The 22722-nt window shown below is 45.0% G+C and overlaps 1 protein-coding gene across 2 annotated transcripts in view; it reads left to right on the plus strand.

Annotated features, from left to right (window-relative positions):
• The window catches only part of SLC13A3 (solute carrier family 13 member 3), a 92171-nt gene that overhangs the window by 64258 nt on the left and 5191 nt on the right, over positions 1-22722 (plus strand). For both annotated transcript variants that reach the window (XM_053250850.1, XM_053250851.1), the window contains 5 exons: positions 2864-2968; positions 5950-6047; positions 8566-8678; positions 11691-11852; positions 15125-15262. In XM_053250850.1, the coding sequence (XP_053106825.1) occupies positions 2864-2968; positions 5950-6047; positions 8566-8678; positions 11691-11852; positions 15125-15262 (616 nt within the window). The remainder of the gene's footprint in view (positions 1-2863; positions 2969-5949; positions 6048-8565; positions 8679-11690; positions 11853-15124; positions 15263-22722) is intronic.

Below are 22722 nucleotides of genomic sequence, written 5' to 3' on the forward strand. Positions count from 1 at the left end.
GGCCTTGGACAGGGTCACACTCCCTCTGAAAGACAAAGTCTGCAGATTGGGGGTACTTTTGGACCTGACACTGTCCTTGGAGGTGCAGGTGGTGGCGGTGTGCAGAAGTGCCTTTTACCAGCTACAGCTATACACCAGCTGTGATCCTACTTGGAGAAGTCGGTCCTGACCTCAGACACTCATGTTTCGGAAACATCCAGATTGGACTACTGCAATGCGCTCTACATGGGGCTGCCCTTGAAGACAGTTTGGAAGCTTCAGCTGGTCCAGAAATGCTGCTGCAAGAATGCAAGGATGCTCGTGGGTGCAAGTCACTTCATGAGTGTCACACCTATCCTGCGGCAGCTTCTTTGGTTACCAGTCTGCTTCTGGGCTAGATTCAAAGTGCTGATCTTGACCTTTAAAGCTCTACACGGCTTGGGACCAGGGTAACTTGCAGACCGTATTCGCCCATATGAACCTGCCAGGGCCCTCCACTCATCATCTCAGACCCTGCTCATGGCCCCACCGCTAACGGAGATCCGGTTGGTGGGGGCTAGAGACAGGGCCTTTTCAGTTGTAGCCCCTCAACTTTGGAACGCCCTCCCTGAAGAGCTTCACTATGCTCCCTCCCTCAGTGTTGTGTTTTTTAAAAACAACAAACACATCTTTTTAAAGAGGCTTTTTAATGCTCCTTTTTTGGTTATATCTGGTAGGTTCTTATATCTTTTGGTTATATCTGGTAGGTTCTTTAGTTTTTAGTTTTTACAATTCTCAATTTTTAGTTTTTAAAATAATTTTTAATTTGAAACTTAATTCTGATTGTGGTTTTAGCCTGACTTTTAACTTGTTTGCTCAATTTTATTAGTTTTATTTTACATGGTATCTATTTTAGTGTTGTGCGCTGCCCCCGAGTAGTAGTGTCCTGGAGGGGCGGGGTATAAATATTTTAAATAAAATAGTAAATAAAATAAATGTGCATATTCAGTATACCTGTTTTTCAAAGGTCTGAAAAGGGCATGTGTGCAGCATGACTGCAGCATGCTCTAAGAAGTAAATTCAAATTCGTCTAAATTAAATACATCTAACGCTTGTCCCTGGATTCCATGCTTGAATGGGGCACCGTGGGTAATTAAAATGGCTGCCAAAGGACCTGAGTGTGCAGTGGGGCTCCTGCTGGGAGGTATAAGTAAAAGTAGGAGACATACTTTCTTTTGTCTTTTAAAAACAAACAAAAAATGAATGGCAGTGAATGGGGGTTCCAAAACTTGATCCCCATTCTTTCAATTCATTCTGCGGCATGCTCATTTGGAAACAAATGCAACCGGGATGGGGCTCATTTGTATCTGGTTCAGTTCATTCTGAAAACGAATGTACATGTCTAGCGAAGTATAATTTGAGGATCCTCCTAGTATGCTATAAAGTAGCTTTCTTGTCCTGTCCCTTCCCAACATGTAAGTTAAGTCCTGAGATTCCAAGTGATTATCATATGATATATATTTTAAAGACATGCTGCAACCATGCTGTGTACAAGCTCTTTTCAGACTATTGAAAAACATACATATACCAAATGTATAAAGCCAGGGATCATGTCCAGTGTCTCCACTCCTTATTTCCATGCATTAATGAGCACAAGAACAACCCTGCTGGATCAGGCCCAAGGCCCATCTAGTCCAGTATCCTAGCCCACACACTGGCCCACCAGATGCCTCTGGGAAGCCGGCAGGCAAGAGCTGCGGGCATGGCCTCTCACCTGCTGATGCTCCCCTGCAACCAGTATTTAGAGGCATCTTGCCTCTTAGGCTGGAGGTGACCTGTAGCCCACAGACTAGTAGCCATTGATAGACTTGTCCTCCATGAATTTATCTAAACCCTTCTTAAAGCTATCCAGGCTGGTGGCTGCCACCACATCTTGTGGCAGATAAGTCCATAGGTTAATTATGCATTGTGTGAAAAAGTACTTCCTTTTGTCACTCATAAAGTCCTAAATGGACTTTGTGTGCATAGAAGCTATTTGTGCAAAGGCTCTGGATGTGCAATTAGGAATTCTGCAAATTTAGGGTCTCCAGTTGCTCAGAGAGCCTCCATTCATAGGCACTGTACCAACAAAGCCAACTGCATATGAAGGGGTGGGGGCAGAGACAGTGGGTGTGATCCTGCCCCTCCCCACCATGTTCACTATACACACTTTTAAAGGGGTTGGAAAGGGTTACAGTTTTCAGCAGGCAGGAGGATTAGATTCCATTTCCTGCTGCTTTACAAAAATAGAAGAGGAACAGATATATAATAGGCCTTTGGAGGCATTCATTCTCCATGCTGAATGAACATGTGCGAATGGAGGGGTCTTGCTGTCCTTGAGACTCTGTTCAGATGTTCAAATGAACACATGTATGTCAGGGAGCATAGCTTATCCCCATCCACATGTGTATACGTGTTCATTCTGTATGGGGAATGAATACATGAAAGGGCTAATGTCAGTGGGCACTGCATCTTGAAATCTACCAATGATCATACATGTTTTATTGCATTCATTATTGCAATAATCAAATTATGCAGCCTTGCATATATAAGTGTTATATGGTTTAATTATACCAGGGCAGACCCGCTTGCTAACCCTTGTGGCTGTAGAGATATGCTAGAATGTGTATCTACAGAATTTCCCCCTATGACAGCAAGTGTTGAATATTTGTTAATCCTTGGGTTTTAGTTTTTGCATAAAATTGGTGTCCACCTTTCCTTGAGAAAAAGGCCCAAGGCTGTTTCTTCATTTTATTCTGAGACAGTAAATTCCTCATTACAATACACAGAACCTTTTAACTCATGTTTCAGTCTATAGATTCTAGTTCTTCATTAGAATGGTTCATGGCATTTCTCTTCACTACAGGTTTGCAGAACAGGCAGTATTTATTCTCTTCTGCTTATTTGCCATCCTGCTGTTCTCCAGGGACCCTAAATTCATACCAGGTTGGGCAAGCTTATTCACACCAGGGTAAGATCCCCCCCCCCGCTTCCCCCAGTCCTGTGTTTTGACACCCAGTTGTTTCATAGTGTTGTCCAGCATGCGCTGGTTAGAAGACTAAATATTCACACATCTCGATGAAGAGCCATTCTAATTGTTTATGTTTAAGAGGATGTCAGTTGTGTGAGTATTTGAAGCCTAGAGAAACAGTGCAAATGAGAATGTTCTTTCAATTCACATGTATTTCATGGCAACCCCATAATCTTGAGTCTAGGAATACTGTTTATGAATGTATTTAGAACTTAAAACACACAGTCCACTGACTTCTCAGTCCTGCCCAGACACTGCAGTTATTGCATTTCAGAATTCTTTCTATAACTGTGAGAGCGAGAAATTTAAGAGTATCAAATAAATATATGCCATGCATTGGGTTCAATGTATTCAGTCTCCCTTCCCTTTCCCTTTCCCTTCCTTTCCCTTCTCTTTTTCCTTCCTTCCTTCCTTCCACTGCTGTTTGCTGAGCCCTGGTACAAATTAAGCCTTGTCACCCAGTCATTCAGCATGCACATCACATGTAGAAGATCCTTGTTTTAACAGCTGATATCTCCAGTCCAAAGAGATCTTGGGTACTAAATGTTTGAAGGGTTTTTGCCCAAGAATCTTGGAGACAAAGCCAGCCAGGGGCCTATAGGCTTGATTTGGCTCAAGATGTGGCAGCTCCTAACATCTTTATAAGTTCTGTCAAAATTGCTTGGGTATGCAAAAGTTAACAAAACACTTAAATGAACTGTGGGGCTCATGTTTGCAAGCATGCACATGTGGGTGTTTCTGAATGAAGACCAAAAATCAAGCCATCAAGTAGGCATCTACACAGAGATTACAAAGACATTGTAATTTGTAACCAAATTAGGCTCAGTTCTCAAAATTAACTCCTCTACAGTCAGCACAAGAGTTCTTCCAGGTTCTTTGGCATTGTGTGTGAATATAACATTCCTGATCTCTTGACCATGGGACGTGGTTGTTGCACTAGGCCTCCATGATCATTCAAAACATCAATAGTAAAACAAACCATAGGTGATCATCCTTTATAAGAGATAAAGGGGCCTTTCACATGACTTACTGGGTGGGGGGGGGAAGGCTTTGCAAACCTTGCCTTCCCCCCAGACGACGATCCTTTGCTTGGAGGGAGTGCAGGGCCCAGGGGCGTAGCTAGCCCGCCAGCGGCCCATGTATGGCCGCGGCGGGTGCTCCGATAGCCCCGCCCCCTGCGTCTGACGTCAGACGCAAGGGATAGCCATGCCCCCGCGTCTGATGTCAGACGCGGGGGGCGTGGTCTGGCTCCCAAACGGAGCCTTGAGGCTCCGTTCAGGAGAAGCAGCTTAACTGCTGAAGGGGCCATGCGGCCCCTTCGGCAGTTAAACAAAGGCTGGTGCTGCGTTGCGAATGCAGCACCAGTCTTAGCTCCTGAAGGGGCCGGGCGGACCCTTCAGGAGCTAGTTAGGCTGGCACTGCGTTCACAGCGCCAGCCAGGAGCAACTCTTCCCTGCCTTTGCAAAGAAGAGCCGCTCCTGGCTGGCGCTGCGAACGCAGCACCAACCTTTGTTTAGCTCCCAAAGGGGCTGCGTGGTCCCCGCTCGGGAGCAAAACTACCGCCCCCACGTCTGATGTCAGATGCGGGGGGGGGGGGCGTGTCAGGGCCGCTAATGGCGGCTCCTGATTGGGCACGGCTCGGGTTCTTTGAACCCGTTTACCCAATTATAGCTACGGCCCTGGCAGGGCCCACTCCCACATGATCTGTACTCTCCATGCAGCATGGAGCAGGGCGGATCTCTCTGAGGTTTGGACTCGTTATCCCAGCCTGTGGGTAGCCTGTGCTGAGCAGGATTCCCCCAGGGAACAGGCACTTGAGGCCCCGGTCTCCATGTCAGCACAAGCTGCAAGCAGCCTGCGCTGAGACATGATCCTGGCAGCTAGTTTAAGGGCGCATTTGCTCTTAAGAGGTCATGTATTCATAAAGATCAAGGTAGGAGGAGGGGAGAGTGTTCATGTGGGAGCCAGGGGCTGGGAGGATGGACAAAGGCAACCCACACTCTGTCCCCAGGATTTTATCAAGGGTGTATGAAAAGCTGTTTGTGGTGTTAATCCATTCATTGATCCAGGCCAGCTTTTGAATGGTGCTTTAGTTACTTTTATTCCAGTCCTGGAGTCGAGGTGGGGCTAAAAAAAATCCAGCAGCAAGAGCACTGAAGGCAGACTGAGGGGAGCCTAGCCCGATTTTGGCTGATCATGGGAGCCACCGGGCTCGAAAGCAAGCCCAGTGGCTCCCAGGCGGTTAACCCGCCTAAATACTCCTCCTCTAAAACTGGGTTTACGGAGCGAGCGCTCCACGAACCCGTTTTTTAAAATCATGAGTAGCTGCGGCGTGGCTCTGCGCTGCGGCTGCTCATGAGGAGACCCTCAGAGGGGAGGCAAAAAGCCGCCTCTCGGCTCCAGGGGTCTCGCCAGCATGCCCTGTGCGCTCGCGCAGGGCATGCTGGCGCTTCCAGGGGGCGATCGGCCCCCACTCCCCCCAGCCCCCGCAGCTCCGTCACGGAGCTGGTAATCGTATGGGTGGCTGATCTGGCCGTCCAGGGCTCCCGCCTGGATCGTCTGCGGGGAGAGTGGGCTTAGCCCGCTCTCCCCGCAAAACCGGCAGCAGCGGGTCTCACTGATTGTGAGACCCGCCTCATTATCTGTCTTATTAAACCGTTAACATTCCTGATTCAACTCCACTGTCTTGTCCTTGCAGACCACACTCTTTCCTCTGTATTCTACACCATTCTACCCAGCTCTTGCATCCCACACAATTACTCTCCCCTCCTCCTAATCTTGATCTTTGCAAACATACAACTGCCAGCCAGGTGCACGCATCGCTGTCCTACCTGGCTCTCCTACTCTGTTTAGGATTGTATGAATAGCCCCCGTAAGTAAAGCTGCTGTTCTCAAGATGTTTCTCCTTCCCTCTCTGTTAGTTTTGTCACAGATGCAGTTACTGGAATCACAATAGTGACAATATTGTTCTTCTTCCCTTCAAAAAAGCCATCTCTTAAATGGTGGTTTGACATGAAAGGTAAGTTGCTGTCTACGAAATCTTTGACCCAGTTTTTGTCTTTTGTGTGTGTGTTTTAAAATAGAATTGCCTATAAAGCTGGGCCTCAACAAACAGTGTGTAATGGTCACAAAGTCGAGACCACCTGAACCAATCACCCATAAGGGAACTCAGAATGTTCAACTAAGCAAATAGGGGAAGGATTAGATAACCCTTTCCATATTTCTGTTCTCAGAGACATAGGTCCTTTGTGGTGGCAGGGCCGGGGGTAGGCCATCTCTTCGGTTAAAGGTCACAGGTTCCTGCCAAACAGTTCTTTTTCTCTTTCCGTTTCTGATGCCAGTGAAGTGCCAGTGTCAGTGAAGCACTTTAAGAGAAGGAAATGTACCATCTTGGTCACAGACATCTGGGACATTAGTGTAGAGATGATATGACGGAGATAATACCGTCCTGCGAGGTGATGTGATGTGATTCCCTGCTCAGCAAAAGGGTGCCTTGTGAGGCTGTTAGCAATGACAAGCAACAATTCTGTTGTGGGTTACGAAAGCTCCAACTTTTCCATCTCTAGTTTGGCCTTCATCTGCTCATGAGGCCATTTTGCGTAATCGACTGTTTTGCTCTGCAACAATCCATTTATGACCTTTCCATGAATGAGATCCGGATTCTGCTTTGCCATAAATCTCACAATCTTTAAGCTAGATCCAAAGTGCAAACAAAAGGGGGGAAAGCTCACATGATGTCACCACTAGACAAATGCTGAAGCAAATAATATCTGTGCATCTTGCATTGAAAAATAAATTTGCCTAGTTTTCATATTTGACTCATTCATCAAGGTCTAACACAAGTCTGCAGTAGCACTGTAGTCCATGTCACTGGCAGAGGAAGCCAGCTGGCGGTCTGTGTTCCTCCCGCCAGCAGCCCCCTCACCACACCCCCTGCGTCTGACGTCAGACACTGCTGCGCCTGATGGCTTTGTTCATAAACGGGGCCAAGTTCCCCATCTAACAGCAAATACCTGAGATATCTGAGATTCCCACCTTGGCATGGATTCACACAGTCACACTAATGTAGGTAACCCACATCAAACCTAGATTCGAATGATTGTGTGAACCAGGCTAGTGTCTCCTAGATCAAATTAGTTAGGACTATGGGAGGTTTCTTTTCTCGTTCTGCAGGATGCAATATGGCTTATGATTGGCCAGAGACAGTGAGATTTGTTTATTTGCTTCATTTAGCCTAGTCTTTGTTATGATGTGTGTTCAGTCTTGTTGGCAAGGCATTGTATGGGCTAATAAACCTTTAGGATTGTTCCATTGGAAGGATTCTATCTCAGTTTATGGGTTAGATAAGATGAGTTTCAGATCTCTTTCACCTTATGGCTTCCTATACATATGTAATGTGTCTGTTTTCTGTGCTGTCAAAAAATGATGTTCTGCAGTCCTGATGCTAACATCATTTCTAACCTCACGCTGACAACTTTCACTGCACTTTAGCCATAGTACTTATGCACAACAAGCCTTGGGACCAGTTCTTACATTAGATTTTTGCTCACGTGTCTGATCTCATCTACCAAAGGTCATAAATAACTCTTTACTGTGCAAGATAACCTTTTGCAAAAAAGGATCTTTCTTGCAGATGAACCTTTTCATTCTCACAGATTCATATGCATGTGGGAAACAAATTGTGTATAAGATCGGTTGCATATTTTTATCACAGTACATCTGACTGAAAGTAAGCACTTACATTGGATGCTTGATGGAATATCCCCAAGCTGACTTATAAATGTTCATGGCCATAAGAACATAGGGATTATCTTCCTGGATCAGACCAACATGCATCTAATCCAACATAACAGAAGTATACCAAGATGAAGTTCACCCCATAGTACATGGAATTTCTCTGCACATGCAATTTCTATGTAGTTTTCGTGGTTAATGACCATTGACACACCATACATTAGTTAGCTCTTTTTAAAAAGCTACATCTTGTAGCAGTGAATTCCATAGATTAGGGATTCTCAAATGCGTGTTCCCAGATGTTGTTGGACCACAACTCCCATCATCCACAGCCACAGTGGCCTTTGGCCATTAATAAAAGACTGACTTTTGGCCATTGTGGTTGTGGATGCTGGGAGTTGTGATCCAACAATACCTGGGAAAACAAGTTATGAACTCCTGCCATAAGTGACTTATATATTGGGTGAGCAAATATTTTCATTTGTCTGTCCTAAAACCTACTATGAAATAACTTCATTTGGTGACCTGAGTTCTAGTATTATGAGTCGGAGTGAAAAATCCTCTGTCGACTTTCTCCATAATATTCAGAATTTTGAAACTTCAGTAATGTGTTCCCTAAGTTGTTATTTTCTAGATAAACATCCCCAAATGTGACCATTCCTTTTTTTAGTCATATATGTGCTTTTTCATTGCACATATATTAATTTCCATATATGGAACATAATGCGGAGCTAAACCCATCTGGTCATAAATTATGCTGACTTCTGTCTTTTCCTTTCTGTGCCACAAACCTCTTTGTCTAGCACCAAACACTGAAAGTCAGCCCTTGCTATCTTGGAGAAAAGCCCAAGAGAGTGTACCTTGGAATATAATCCTGTTGCTTGGAGGAGGATTTGCGATGGCAAAAGGATGTGAGGTACGCTTGTTAGAATGCTGCTGGTCAAACATGTTCCTCGTATGCCTGGTTTGCTAAAGGCACAGATTTTTCTTGGACACGTGGTATATGCAGTTTGTGATACTCGATTACTGAATCTAAGGACTAAGACAAACAATAATTTCCGAAGAGCCACCATGAGACATTTCCCCCCTCTGTGGCTGACATACCGCACAGCCTGCCATGTGTGTTCTGTACACCACAGGTGCTGCTGCATCTTCTTAATGGCATTAAGCATTTGTGCAAGTGTGAGAGTGCACATTTGCAGAAATGCTTAAATTGCATGAGGGAGTTCTATGATCGAATGGCCATTGGAAACAATGACCATGTGACCATGCAACTCCTGGTGCAATTTTTGCATTTGCACAGATATGTACTTTCACAACAGCCATTAGGAAGATGCAGCAGGGTCTGTGATGTGCTGAACATATGCAGGAGGCTGCAGGGGTTTAGCTATAATTGAACAGATGGGTTCAAAGAACCCGGGCCACCCCAACTCCTGAAGGCCTCCCAGCTCCACCCCTCCCTACTTTCTTCATTATCTCCCTCGCTCTGAGGGGCCATCAGGGAGAGAGGTGAACATGGGCTCCCTCTCCCTTAGTTACGCCCCTGGGAGACTGCATGGTCTGTCGGCCTTTTTACATGCTGCAGTGGTCTTGTGAATGGGCTCCCATGCAGTGAGTTTGCTATTTATCAGATTCTAGGACAGAGGAAGGCAACCTTGGCACTCCAGCTGTTGTTCCCCTGTTGTTCCCCTATGCTCCATCATCCCCTATAGCTGGGGATGATGGGAGTTGTAGTTCAACAACAGCTGGAGAGCCAAGGTTGACTACTCCTGTCCCAGGAAATGTTACAATATTGGCATTTTCCAGGATGTGGTTATGATCTTGATATCTTTGCAAAACCAAATTTACCATGTGAACTGAGAAGAAAGTTGCCTCATAGGCGCTTTTCAGATTACACCCTGCAACGGGGTCATGACAGATCACTGAAGTGTGCTTCCACACTTCCTGTGTTGTGACACTGCAGTCCCTATGTTGACAGCAGGGTGCCATTCACATTTCCAATGACTTGTTTTGAATTTAATCATTGCGATATAGTGCTATGATGTCGTGTATCCGGCATAAAGAAGTTGCTGTTTTTTGGGGTTGTTCGTTTCCGTGAGATTGCTCCCCCTGCTGTTTACGTTTCAAATGCAATTTGCCTGAACGGAAGTATTTCGCTGCTGTTGAACAGCTAATCTGGAAAGTGCCATGGTGGCTGTTCAAGCTCAAAAATGGTCATGCAAGTTGGCCTTAATTTGAAGTAAAATAGTATTTTAGAAGACAAATACCTACAGTTCTTAAAGGTGACTGAATAATTCCAGAACTTGTTCTCTCACCCTGGGGTAGCTTGGTCATGTGTATCACCCTCCCAAGGCTATGGAAGATTTTATTTTTAGGGGTGATTCTGCTATATTTAGCAGGAAGAAAGCAACCGTCCTTATCTAACCCCAGAACAGCGTTCCTCTGTTGGTTGTTGCTGATGTTTACATCTTGTGTTTCTTTTTAGACTGTGACCCCTTTGAGGACAGAGAACCATCTTCTTTATTTTTATTTTTCTGTGTAAACCACTTTGAGACATTTATTTGCTAACTTGGCAAAGAGGCACCTTTCAACATGGTGATTCTCTTTATTTAGCAGGGGGAGAGTAACTGGCCCTATCCACCCCTAGCACAGTACCTCCAGTGACTGTTGCTGGAGTCTATCTTACATTTCTTTTAGATTGTGAGTCCTTTGGGGACAGGGATCTATCTTATTTATTCATTATTTCTCTGTGTAAACCGCCCTGAGCCATTTTTGGAAGGGCGGTATAGAAATTGGATTATAAATATTGAAAAGGTTGTAGAAAATGAAGATGCAAAAATATTATGGGACTTCCAACTACAAACAGACAAACATCTGCCACACAATACACCAGATATAACTGTAGTCGAGAAGAAAGAAAAAAAAGTTAAAATAATCGACATAGCAATTCCAGGGGATAGCCGAATAGAAGAAAAAGAAATAGAAAAAATCGCAAAATACAAAGATCTACAAATGGAAATTGAAAGGCTGTGGCAGAAGAAGACCAAAATAATCCCAGTGGTAATTGGCGCCCTGGGTGCAATTCCAAAAGACCTTGAAGAGCACCTCAACACCATAGGGGCCACAGAAATCACCATCAGCCAATTACAAAAAGCAACATTACTGGGAACAGCCTATATTCTGCGACGATATCTATAATAATAACAACGATATTGATAATAAAATTCAGCCATCCCAGGTCCTTGGGAAGGACTCGATGTCTGGATAAAACAAACCAGTCAATAACACCTGTCTGACTGTGTAAACAAAAAGAGTAAAATATTTGTCATCCTTCACACATCAGGAGCAGATACATGGTGTAGTACAGGGCTGCTCAGCTTTGGCCCTCCTGCAGATGCTGGCCTATAACTCCCATAATCTCTGGCTATTTTCACTGTGGCTGGGGATCATGGGGGTTGTAGTCCAAAAACAGCATGGGGGTGGGGGGAACAAAGTTGAACAGGCCTGGGTAGAATGTATAGTCAAATGATCATTGAGCCCCTGGTGGCGCAGTGGTAAAACTGCCGCCCTGTAACCAGAAGGTTGCAAGTTCGATCCTGACCAGGGGCTCAAGGTTGACTCAGCCTTCCATCCTTCCGAGGTCGGTAAAATGAGTACCCAGAATGTTGGGGGCAATATGCTAAAATCATTGTAAACCGCTTAGAGAGCTTCCAGCTATAGAGCGGTATATAAATGGAAGTGCTATTGCTATTGCTATCATCTGCAGCTATCCCTCAGTCATGCTTGAGCAAGGGCACATTTCAATTGTAGTGAAATAATCTATCCCTAATTTATCGTTTTATGATGAGAAGTGTGAGAGACCCCATCACACGACTCAGCCACCTCAGAATTCCTTATGGTACCTTCTGAATTTTCTCCCCTGCTATAGGAATCAGGCTTGTCCACCTGGATAGGAGGCCGCCTGGATCCCCTAGAGAATGTCCCTCCTCCAGTGGCTGTCATTCTCATCACAATAGTGATTGCACTATTCACAGAATTTGCTAGCAACACAGCCACAATCATAATCTTCCTGCCGGTCCTAGCAGAACTGGTGAGTGATGTTTACATACCTTCCAGTCATGTGGCAGCTCAGCTGCATCAACTGTGTTTAAATCTGCTTAAATTTATTTTATTTATTTTATTTTTACATTTATATCCTGGCCAACTGTGCAAAGAGACACCTTTTAATGTGGTGATTCTCTTATACTGAGCAGGGGGAGAGCAACTGGCCCTCTCCAGCCCCAGCACAGCATCCCTCCAGTGGCTTTTGCTGGTATCTGCCTTATGTTTATTTTTAGACTGTGAGCCCTTTGGGGACAGGGGACCATCTTATTTATGTATTCTTTATTTTTCTATGTAAACCGCTTTGAGAACTTGGGTAGTAGTAGTATATCTTGCTCTTCCTCTGAGGAGCTCAGAGCAGTGTACATGCTTATTTTTATCCTCACTACAACCCTGTGAGGTGGGTTAGGTTGAGAGATACGTGAATGGCCCAGAATCACTCAATGAGCTTCATGGTTGAATTGGGATTCGAACTCGGGTATTCCCAGTCCTAGTCCAACACTCTAGCCACTACATTAGCAGCAATGTACCTTCCATTTCTGTCCACATTCTGTCCGGAATTAACAACTATGTGTGGCATAACTAGTGTGAGACTATTTTACCATCACCAGAGGTGCTCCTAGGTATTTTTGGATCCTGGACCTAAAGGCCTTTGGAGGCCATCCCTCCTCCCCTGCAAATTAAGTATCATCATGCTCGGCCAGGCAACCACAACACTTGGGACAGACTAAAGAGGATTTGGGGGCCCCCAGGGGGTTTGGAGGCCCTGGACTTTGGCCTCGAAGTCCAAGGGTCAGAGCGCCTCTGAATCACCTCTGAAAATACTATTAAGTGGATAGCTGAAATATACATTGTGTAAAAGCAGAGATCCAGCACCTAGCCATCCCAGACTCCACAGGTATTATTTTCAGTGAAATCCATGCCCTTTTCCAGCTTGAATTGTGCCTGAAGAAAGCACTGGATTCAGCTGAATAGTAATGTTTGTTGTGTCTGAGCTTCTTTCCAAAATTCCTTGTAGCCAGAAAGAGGCAACCTGGTTCCTGTTTCAAGAATGTAGTGTGTGAGTGTAAAAAAGTCAACTTGCCAATCTTTATATTTGTTTGTGCTGATCATTGGATAGACTCACTACTAGGATTGGTCCCCAGATATTGAATCCTGAGGAAGTCAGTATCCATGGGCCCTGCCAGTTTCCCCTATTGGTTTAGAAGCCCATTTAGAAGCCCATTTTGCTTGGAGGAGGGGGGCATAGTTCAGTGGTAGAGCATTTACTTGCATGCAGAAGGTCCCAGGTTCAATCCCTGGCATCTCCAGGTAGGGCTGGGAAAGACTCCAGCCTGACACCTTGGTGAGCCACTGCCAGTCTGTGTAGGCAAGACTGAGCTAGATGGACCAATGGCCTGACTCTGTATAAGGCAGCTTCTCATGTTCATCTTCCCACCCATCCCTGCGTTGAGTCATAGCGGCACCCATACCAGGCAGTGAGGCTATTCACACGCGCATGCAAAACTGGGCTGAGGGAGCCCAGCCCGGTTTTGCATGTGCGTGTGAACTGCCAGGATCAGGCCTGATCCTGGCGGCAACATGGCGGCAAACCCGCCTGTGAAGCCACCCTCTAAAATGAGGTTAAGGGAGTGAGTGCTCCCTTAACCTCATTTTTTTTGCTCATGTGGCAGCTGCGGCTGCTTTCAGGGACGGCTGCCACACTGTGGGGAGCCTGGGGAGGGGAGGGGAGATCCCCAGGATGCACCACACACTAGGGATGTGCACAGAACCACAGCGGGGAGGCTCGAAGGCCGTTGGAGTGCTGCTTTAAGAGTGGGGGAGGGTGCACTTACCCCTCTTGCCACTTTCCCCCCGCCGGCGTCACGTTTTTCTGACACGTCTCTCTGAGGCATCGGAGACTTCCAGGAATATCCAGAAAACGGGGGCAATGGGGCGGCAGGGAGGTACGCTGCCACCCCGAGGTGTTTTTTAAAAAACGGATGCCGGTGGGGGGAAAGCGGCAAGAGGGGTAAGTGCACCTTCCCCCACTCGTAAAGCCAGACACCCCCCACCGTCGAACCAGCGGAACCGCCGGTTCTGTGCACATCCCTACTGCACACCCATGCGGTGCATTCTGGTAGCTCCAGGGGCCGGGACAACACACCCCAGCCCTCCGCACTGCCTTGTCACACGGGGAATCGTCTGGGCGCACGGGGAGTGTACCCAGCATTGTTCAGTTGATCATCTGCGGGGAAGGTAAGCTTGATCTATGTACCTTCCCTGTAGACTGATCGTGAGAAGAGGCTCAAAGTGTGCTGTTTCCTCCTCCGCCATTCATCTCCAGATAGTAGCAGCTGTACATGCAGGGATGCGCTGACCTTCACCCTTTCCAGTCCAAGCTCTGCAGTGGCAGCAAAGAATAGCAGCACGAGCCACTGTTGCTTGGTATGATCTCAACTATACCTGCTTGCTTGTTCCCTATGGGAGGAATTTCTGGTCATTGAGGCACAAGCCAATGATGCCATAGGACAACACAAGCAGCTAGACACCTCCCTACAGGGAAGCGTGGTGGTGGTGGTAGCTATCAGGGACCCTCTTCTGTGGTGGTGAAGCTGAAAAAAGCAGTATGCATTGTCACATGCCTGTGGGGCAAATTCCGAAGGTAAGAGGTCAAGATCTAAGGAGAGGATTCAGCAGTGTGGGGAGGAACAGAAAAGAGAAGGTAGGAGCTGGAGCAAACAAGTTGGTTTATGTGATACTGGCAGAAGACAGTCTAGGGTGGGGCTAACCTGACCTGGAAGCATTTGCAGAGGCTCTCAGGGAGAAAGTTGAAGAGAAAAGAGAAAGTTGAAGGAAGTGCACCATTATTTCAGCTTTCTAAGCTGCCCAGCTCACTGAGGCTTCCGCCTCTGGTTACAAGGGGCCCTAATTCTAATTCTGGATGAGGATGAGTACAGGAGAACAGCAACAGTTACATCATATCAGATTATAGTTTTTCATGTCCTAGTCCCAGAGGCAGGGACTGTTTGTCTTATCTTTCTTGCTGAAATAGCAAAGGATGGAAGAGAATCTGTGTGAGCCTTTGGAGAAATGGAAGAAAAGGAGAAGGAGGTCCCGTGCTTTCTTCGAAGGGCTCTGCCTAGGATAATTGGGAGCAAGCATGTACAACTATACACAGATAGCTCTTTGCTAGCTTTTAAAAGAGAGACTTATCAGATGTTTACCATTTAGTTAATAAATTGTCTTATTTCCTTCCTCCTTTTGTTTTGTTCTTTCAAGGCCATTCGTCTAAAAGTGAATCCCCTCTATTTAATGATACCAGGAACTATAGGGTGCTCATTTGCTTTCATGCTTCCTGTTTCAACACCCCCGAATTCAATTGCCTTTGCTTCTGGGCACTTAATGGTCAAGGATATGGTAAGTTGTTCTGTACAGCTATCACTATTGGCATCATAATTATCTGGAGCTGAGAAAGGCATATATTTTTGCACCATGGGACTAACCAGAAAATGATTCATGAACTACTAGACTACAATTAATGTGCAGCAGCATCACCATTATTACTATTTCATTTATAGACTGTTTATCATATGAAGCTCAAAGTGGTCTACTGTGAGTAATAGAAACATCACTACAAAATGGATGTCGTTATGTATGCCTAAGGCCAATTTAAACCAGTAGGATGTAGGCAATGATTGAAGTGGGTGACTTGTATTTCTGGATGTTGCAGAGCGATATACCTGCATAAGAGACATAACACTCTGCAATGTCAATCTAGATGTGACACAGGGTATTTTGTTTGTTATATTTTATATATGTTAGAAAGAGCTGGAAATATTATAATCCTTATGGATGCCTAATTGGAGTACTGATGGAGAAATTCTGGGAATCCTGGGTTTGTTTAATGAGCAGAAGCCATCACCATCCAACAGGTCCAAGCTTTTATTGATCACGACATGCTGGGTGTCTCTCTTCCAAAAGCACACACTCAGGCACTTGGCAAGAGTCTTTTATATTGTTTAAAGGCTATAGGATTGAGTACAGAGCCTATTGGAGGCCAAAGTTTCATGGTATACACCAGCCATACTAGTACAAGCAGAATAAAGCTTAGCCATTGGTAGACAAGGTGAACCAATTATAAGGCAGAAACCAGCAATAATGCACCAATCAGCTTTAGCTGTGCTTATCCCTAGTCAGGCAGGGCAAGGTATGGTCAACAAGTGCTTATCTCTAGTCAGGTGTGGCAGAGTATTGTTTCCAGGAAAAGGGGTCCTGTAATAGCAGGGTGCAGAAACTTGTGACCGTTAAGACTTAAATAGGTGATACAACTAGGTGAAAGGAGATAGTGGAATTTTCCTTCATCAGTACCTATGGGACAGAGAGAAGTATCAGTGGACTCAGAGTAAGCCGCAGATATGTTGGCTACACACACAAAAATGAAGAACTACCGCCCCCCGGCAAAGGAACAAAAACCTGCCCAAACTGCCCCAGTGTAACTCAATGGAGTGAAATGTTTGTGGCCTCAGAAGGCAGTTATCAGACAATCAGGTGGATGGAGCTAATTGAACTCAGTGGTGAGGATGGGGGGAGGGGAAGGAGGGCTTCAATAAAAAGAGTGGAAAATTTTTCAGGTTGAAGAATACTTTCTCAAGACACTCACAACTGCTTCTTAGGGGAAAAGGAGTCTAAAACATTCACTGTGCTCAGTCACCGGCTGTGGTAACATACCACAGGAATATACGGCAACATTTTGTTGCAATCCATACTAGTTTGCTTTATTTTTCATTTTTATACCCAACCCTTCAATATAATTATTATCAGGGTGTCTCACAATGTTCAAATAATTGTTACACTAAAATAAGGACAACATTAAAACACAGAATAAAAACAGTAATATTGCAGCATTAAAACAGGTTAGCTGTGAAAAGCTGTAAAAGACCTGGTAAAATAAAAAAGGTCTTCACCTGGTGTCAAAAAGACAGTGTGGATATGAGGAAAGCCTCCCTTGGGAAAGCATCCCATCAGAAAGACACCACCATGGAGATGTTCCTTTCCCCAGTTGCCTTGCCATAGATGGTGGGGGCACCTGAAGGAGACCCTTCAAAGATGACCACAGTGGGCAGGCTCATGTTGGAGGAAGTACCCCAGCCTAGAGATGTGAAGGCTAGCTGGGAAATGGGATGTTTGTGTGAAAAAAAACCAGGCTGTTAGTTTCATTTTTCTCCCCCAGAAAAAAGCTTCCCCCGCTCATTCTATCAACTGACCTTTACATCTCTGCCCCGGCCCCAAGCAATGTAGGTTTCTGAGGATAAGCAGAAGCACTTGGAAATGGACTTGGAGCCAGTGCAGTTGTTTAAACAGCAGTGAGATGCAAAGGCTGTTCTCACACACAGCCTAACCCAGGCTAGGACAGCCTAGCCTGGGTTAGGCTATGCGTGTGAAGCACCAGGATCTACATGGATCCCAACACTCCAGCCCAGCCTGACCCTACTTGTAAGCCTGGCTTTTAGCCAGGGTTAAGGGCGTGAGTGCAGCCCAAGGAGGCACTGAGACTGGCGCCTAAAGGACCAGTCTTACAAGGGTATCCCTCAATGCACCACACTCAATGCACCACACCACATGTTGTCCCAGCCTCTGGCAATTTGCGCTGTTCGGAGCAGCACGGATCATCTGGGAGCGTAAGATGTGCTCCCAGCATATATATTTGGATCGTCCCTTACCTTCCCCTGTGGGGAAGGGAAGGTCTGCGCAGCCTTCCTCCCCCACTCGCCCGCACAATCGTGAACATTGCTTCACAGTTTGTTTATTCACTTATTAATTATTTATTTTTCAAAATTTGCAGTCCGACCCAAACTTTCATCTCTGGGCAGTTTACAACATAAAACAGATTAAAAAGGAAAACCTTAAAACAATTTAAAACCACAGTCCAGTTAAAAGGCTTGGGTTTAAAAAATAAGTCTTTAGAGACTTTTAAAAAGTTGTCCTATTTCAGCAGGGACCGCATTCCAGAGTCTCAGGGCAGCAACAGAGGAGGCCTATCCCTGTGTAGCCACCAGATGAGCCAGTGGCAACTGCAGATGAACATCTCCAGATGATCTCAATGGGCGGTGGGGCTCATGGTGAAGAAGTTCTCTTAAATACCCAGGGGCTAAGCTGTTTAGGGCTTTATAGGTAATAACCAGCACCTTGTATTTTGCCAGGAAACATATTGGTAGCCAGTGTAGCTCTTTTTGCATAGGAGTAATATGGTCTCTCCGAGATGACCCAGAGACCAACCTGGCTGCTGCATTCTGTATCAACTGCAGTTTCCGGACCACGTACAAAGGCAGCCCCACATAGAGTGCATTGCAGTAGTCAAGTCTGAAGGTTGCAGATGGCGTATCAGCCAAAGCTGACAGAAAGCACCTCTGGCCACCACCTCAACCTGAGACACCAGGGAGAGGTTTGGATCCAGAAGCACTCTCAGACTGCATATCGGTTCCTTCTGGGGAAGTGTCCAGAACCTGCAGAACAAAATCATCTCCCAAGTTCTGACCCCATACAACAAGTGCCTCTGTCTTATCTGGATTCAGTCTCAGTTTGTTATCTCTCATCCAGCCCATCACTGCCTGCAGGCAGCCATTTATTTATTTATTGTTTATTTAACATATTTTTATACCTCCAAAAACCCATGTCTCTTTAGGGAGGTTATGCTTTCGCCTGATGATGTTCCCAACTGACTGGTCCCAGTTAGCAGTGTAACAGCTGCATTTTTAACTAACTACAGTTTTCTGGGCAGTCTTCAAAGCTGTCCTCACATACAGAGCATTAAAGGTATCATATCTGGCTATCATCGCTGTGGCCAGGCTATTACTTGTCTAGAAGGAATTTCACCTGGTGCACCTCTTGTAGCTAATCAAAGGCCTCTTGGGCCTCCAGCAACAAGACTGAATCAATGAGCACCCTCAGGCTGTGAATCTGATCCTTCAGGGGAGTGCAACCCCACAGGTAGTACTTTAACGCCAAACTACTCCGAGTCACATGTAAACTGTATAGCAGTAGGAGCACATGCAGTAGTTAAGTACCAATGCTAATGCACCCAAAGGTATTATTTATTTATTATTTATTATTATTTATTACTTACATTTATATACCGCTCTATAGCCGAAGCTCTCTAAGCGGTTTACAATGATTTAGCATATTGCCCCCAACATTCTGGGTACTCATTTTACCGACCTCGGAAGGATGGAAGGCTGAGTCAACCTTGAGCCCCTGGTCAGGATCGAACTTGTAACCTTCTGGTTACAGGGCGGCAGTTTTACCACTGCGCCACCAGGGGCTCAAGGTATGGTAGTTTGTAGGATACTATAGAAACTATCTGCAACTAAATGGTATATCTATCATTTCACTTATTAATTTCACTGAATTAAGATTCAAGAAGGATAGTGTCTGCTTGCAGAAGCATGGGCTGACAAGGGAAAAGCTAATGCTGGTGTATGTTGGCAAGTGTCTATATTTATTCGGTTCAAATGACAGGATTACAGTGGTGTGATTGATTGATTGATTGATTGATTGATTGATTGATTGATTAAGTGCAGTCAAGTCGGTGTCGACTCTTAGTGACCACATAGATAGATTCTCTCCAGGATGATCTGTCTTCAGCTTTGCCTTTTAGGTTTCTTAGTGGTGCATTCATTGCTGTCATAATCGAGTCCATCCACCTTACTGCTGGTCGTCCACTTCTCCTCTTTCCTTCAACTTTTCCTAGCATTATGGACTTCTCAGGGAAGCTGTGTCTTTGCATAGTGTGTCCAGAGTATGTTAGTTTGAGCCTGGTCATTTGTGCCTTAAGTGGCAATTCTGGATTGATTTGTTATATGATCCATTTGTTTGTTTCCCTGGCTGTCCATGGTATCCTCAAAAGTCTTCTCCAGCACCAAACTTCAAAAGCGTCAATACATTTTTAATCTTGCGTCTTCAAAGTCCAGCTTTCACTTCCATAGAGTGTCACAGGAAAACCCATTGTCCGAATGACTCTAATCTTTGTAGGTACAGACAAGTCACGGCATCTAAATATCCTTTCCAAGGCCTTCATTGCAACCCTACCAAGTGCTAGTCTGCAGCGTATTTCTGACTGCTGAATCCTTTTGTTGATGGTTGATTCTAAAAAGCAGAAGCTATCCACCACTTCAGTGTCTTCATTATCAGTTCTGAGGCTGGTTGCTGTACCGTTGTCATTAGTTTCGTCTTCTTTACATTTACTCGTAGTCCCATTTTTTTCACTGTGCTCCTTGACTTTCATTACTAGAGCTTGCAGATCATCCGCATTCTCAGCTATCAGAGTGGTGTCATTAGTGTAGCGCAGGCAGAGGCGTATCTAGGGAAAATAGCGCCTAGGGCAAGCACTGAAATTGCGCCCCCTCTCCAAATATCTGACACCCATCTTTCAGATAACTTTACCATAATATCAGCTCAAAAATACAAGTCAAGCTCATTAATCTTTTAAAATTTCAAAAACTATTTAGCAGGGGATGTAGCCAGACCCAAAAATGCTGGAAAACTACAAATTTCAGTATGATGGGGCTCATGAAATACCCAAATACTATGTGGAGGTGTACTTGGAAAATTAAACAGAAGTGCCTGTCTAATTCTCTACTATGCATTGTAGCATCACTATTACATAAGTTTTAAAAATAAATGGAGAATTTGACTTTTCCCAGATACTCTGAAAATAATTAAAGGATATGCAGAGTAAACTGTGTCACTGCTTGGAATATATTCTAGTATTTCAGAAAGACAGTTAAAATGAGAGCAAGAGAGCAAGAAACTCCCAGTGGGCCTTAATACTAAGGATTTCACACTGATTCAAAGACAAACTCACCATTAATAGCCATATTATTAAGACATCACATTTAACTCACTTATCACAAGTTGTTGTTGTTGTTTCCCTTCTTTTTCCTGTATTTATGCTGGCCTTGGGCCGAAATAAACCAATACATACATACACACTTATCACAAGAAGCAAAGTAAGAACAAATGAATACAATCCTAGATCATAAGCTTCGGCTCAGTATTCACAAGCCCTGATTCTCTGTACATAGTGCTAAACTGAATATGTGTACAGTGCCTTATATTAAATTTTAAAAATATTTTTTACCTGTAGTCCCTTCGGGGCGCTCCTATAGGCCGTGGGTGGGGGGGAGTCTGCAAAGGTTACCCCTTCCTCCGCAGGCCTCTAGGATCTCACAGGGACCATTTGAGCATGTGCAGTGGCCATTTTTAAAAATAATTGTGTTGTTTTTTTTAAATGGCCACTGAAAACAAAATGGCCACTGCGCATGCTCAAATGGCCTCTGCAAGGCCTGAAATGGCCTAGGGCCTCACAGAGGCCATTTGAGCATGCACAGTGGCCATTTTTTTGGTGGCCATTTTTTATTTTTATTTTTAATTTTAAGAAATTGCACCCCCCTTCAAGTGGCGCCCGGGGCACGTGCCCTGCCTGCCCTACCCCTAGATACGCCCCTGAGCGCAGGTGGTTGATGTTCCTTCCTCCAACTTTAAAACCACGCTCATCTTCTTCCAATCTAGCTTCTCTCAGTATATTTTCAACATATGTTGAATAAATAAAGAGAAAGTGGTGTGCTAACTAGTAATTGCAGACTTACCTCCAGCTCATGTCAGATTTAATTAGCTTTCAGGTTCCTAAGATGTAGGGTATGCACTGATTATTGCCCTTTCTTTAAAGAGATGAAAAACAGAAATTTGCTGATCTTTTCCAACTAAATTCCTTTAGCATAAATTACATCACATAAGATTGTAGAAGAAGAAAAATTATCTCCCACATTCTTACCTAAAATGCATATTACACTTCTCTACTCATTGGTTACACTTCTGTACTGTAATTAGACTTCGACACAACATGAAATTTCTGCACTAGAATATTCTTGGCTTCCTTGATCTGGAAATACTATTACTATATTTGAAACATGCTTGGAGCAATTGCATAGAAGGTTTTCACACAAGGAGAAGTTAGAAGGGAGACTGAAGAAAGCTAGAATAGTCCATCTTAGGGAAGGTGGAGAGCACATTCTTTTTAAAAAAGTTGTAGAACTGCTCTGCGGATGGAGGCGGGGTGGGTTTGTGATGGCACTGCTGCCAGCCAATTAGTGCTGTGCATAGTTGTCACTGAGCTTGACCCTGAACAAAAGAGAAAATTGTTCAGAATATGGTGAATGCACTTCCAGAGCATTTCTGCTACTGAAGTAAAGTTTCATTTGTACACAGCCTGAGTTTCTGAGGTCGTTCTTACAACCAGCTCTGTCTGGGCTAGTGCAGCTCTACCCAGGTAGAGCTGCTTGTGAGAACTGCTAGGATCAGGACCAATCCCGACATTCCTTGGCTGGGTAGCCTGGGTTTTTTACCTGGGCTAAAAGCGAGGTTAGAGTTGTGTGTGCACGCCCTCCTCCCTCACTGCCCAAGCGTGTGGGCTGCCAACAGCTCCTTTCATGTTGCCAGCAGCCATGTAAATGATAGAGGACGGGGAAAAGAGCAACCCAGCCTCTAGCATTTCCCTAATGCACTGCATTGCCCTTGTATGGTGCATTATAGGATATCTGGAGGCCGGGCATCCTTCCTCCAGCCAATCGATGATGAGCAGCGGTGTCTGTAGGCAACCAGCATTCATGTTGGGGGCATGTAGGTAGGATCTTGCCTCCCCCCTAGCCCTCTCCGACCCCGGTATGATGGTCGTCTGAATGGGCTTACTATATCCTGAGGGTACACAGCTGCCCTTGGTGCATAGATAGGGAGGGGAAAACTGGGGAAGAAAGCAGAATGGGGAAGAAAGTGGATTGATCAAATCAAGCCTCCCACAAAAATCAGTATCCCCCTAGGACTTC

This window comes from Hemicordylus capensis, chromosome 4 (assembly GCF_027244095.1).
Source record: "Hemicordylus capensis ecotype Gifberg chromosome 4, rHemCap1.1.pri, whole genome shotgun sequence".
Lineage (NCBI taxonomy): Eukaryota > Metazoa > Chordata > Lepidosauria > Squamata > Cordylidae > Hemicordylus > Hemicordylus capensis.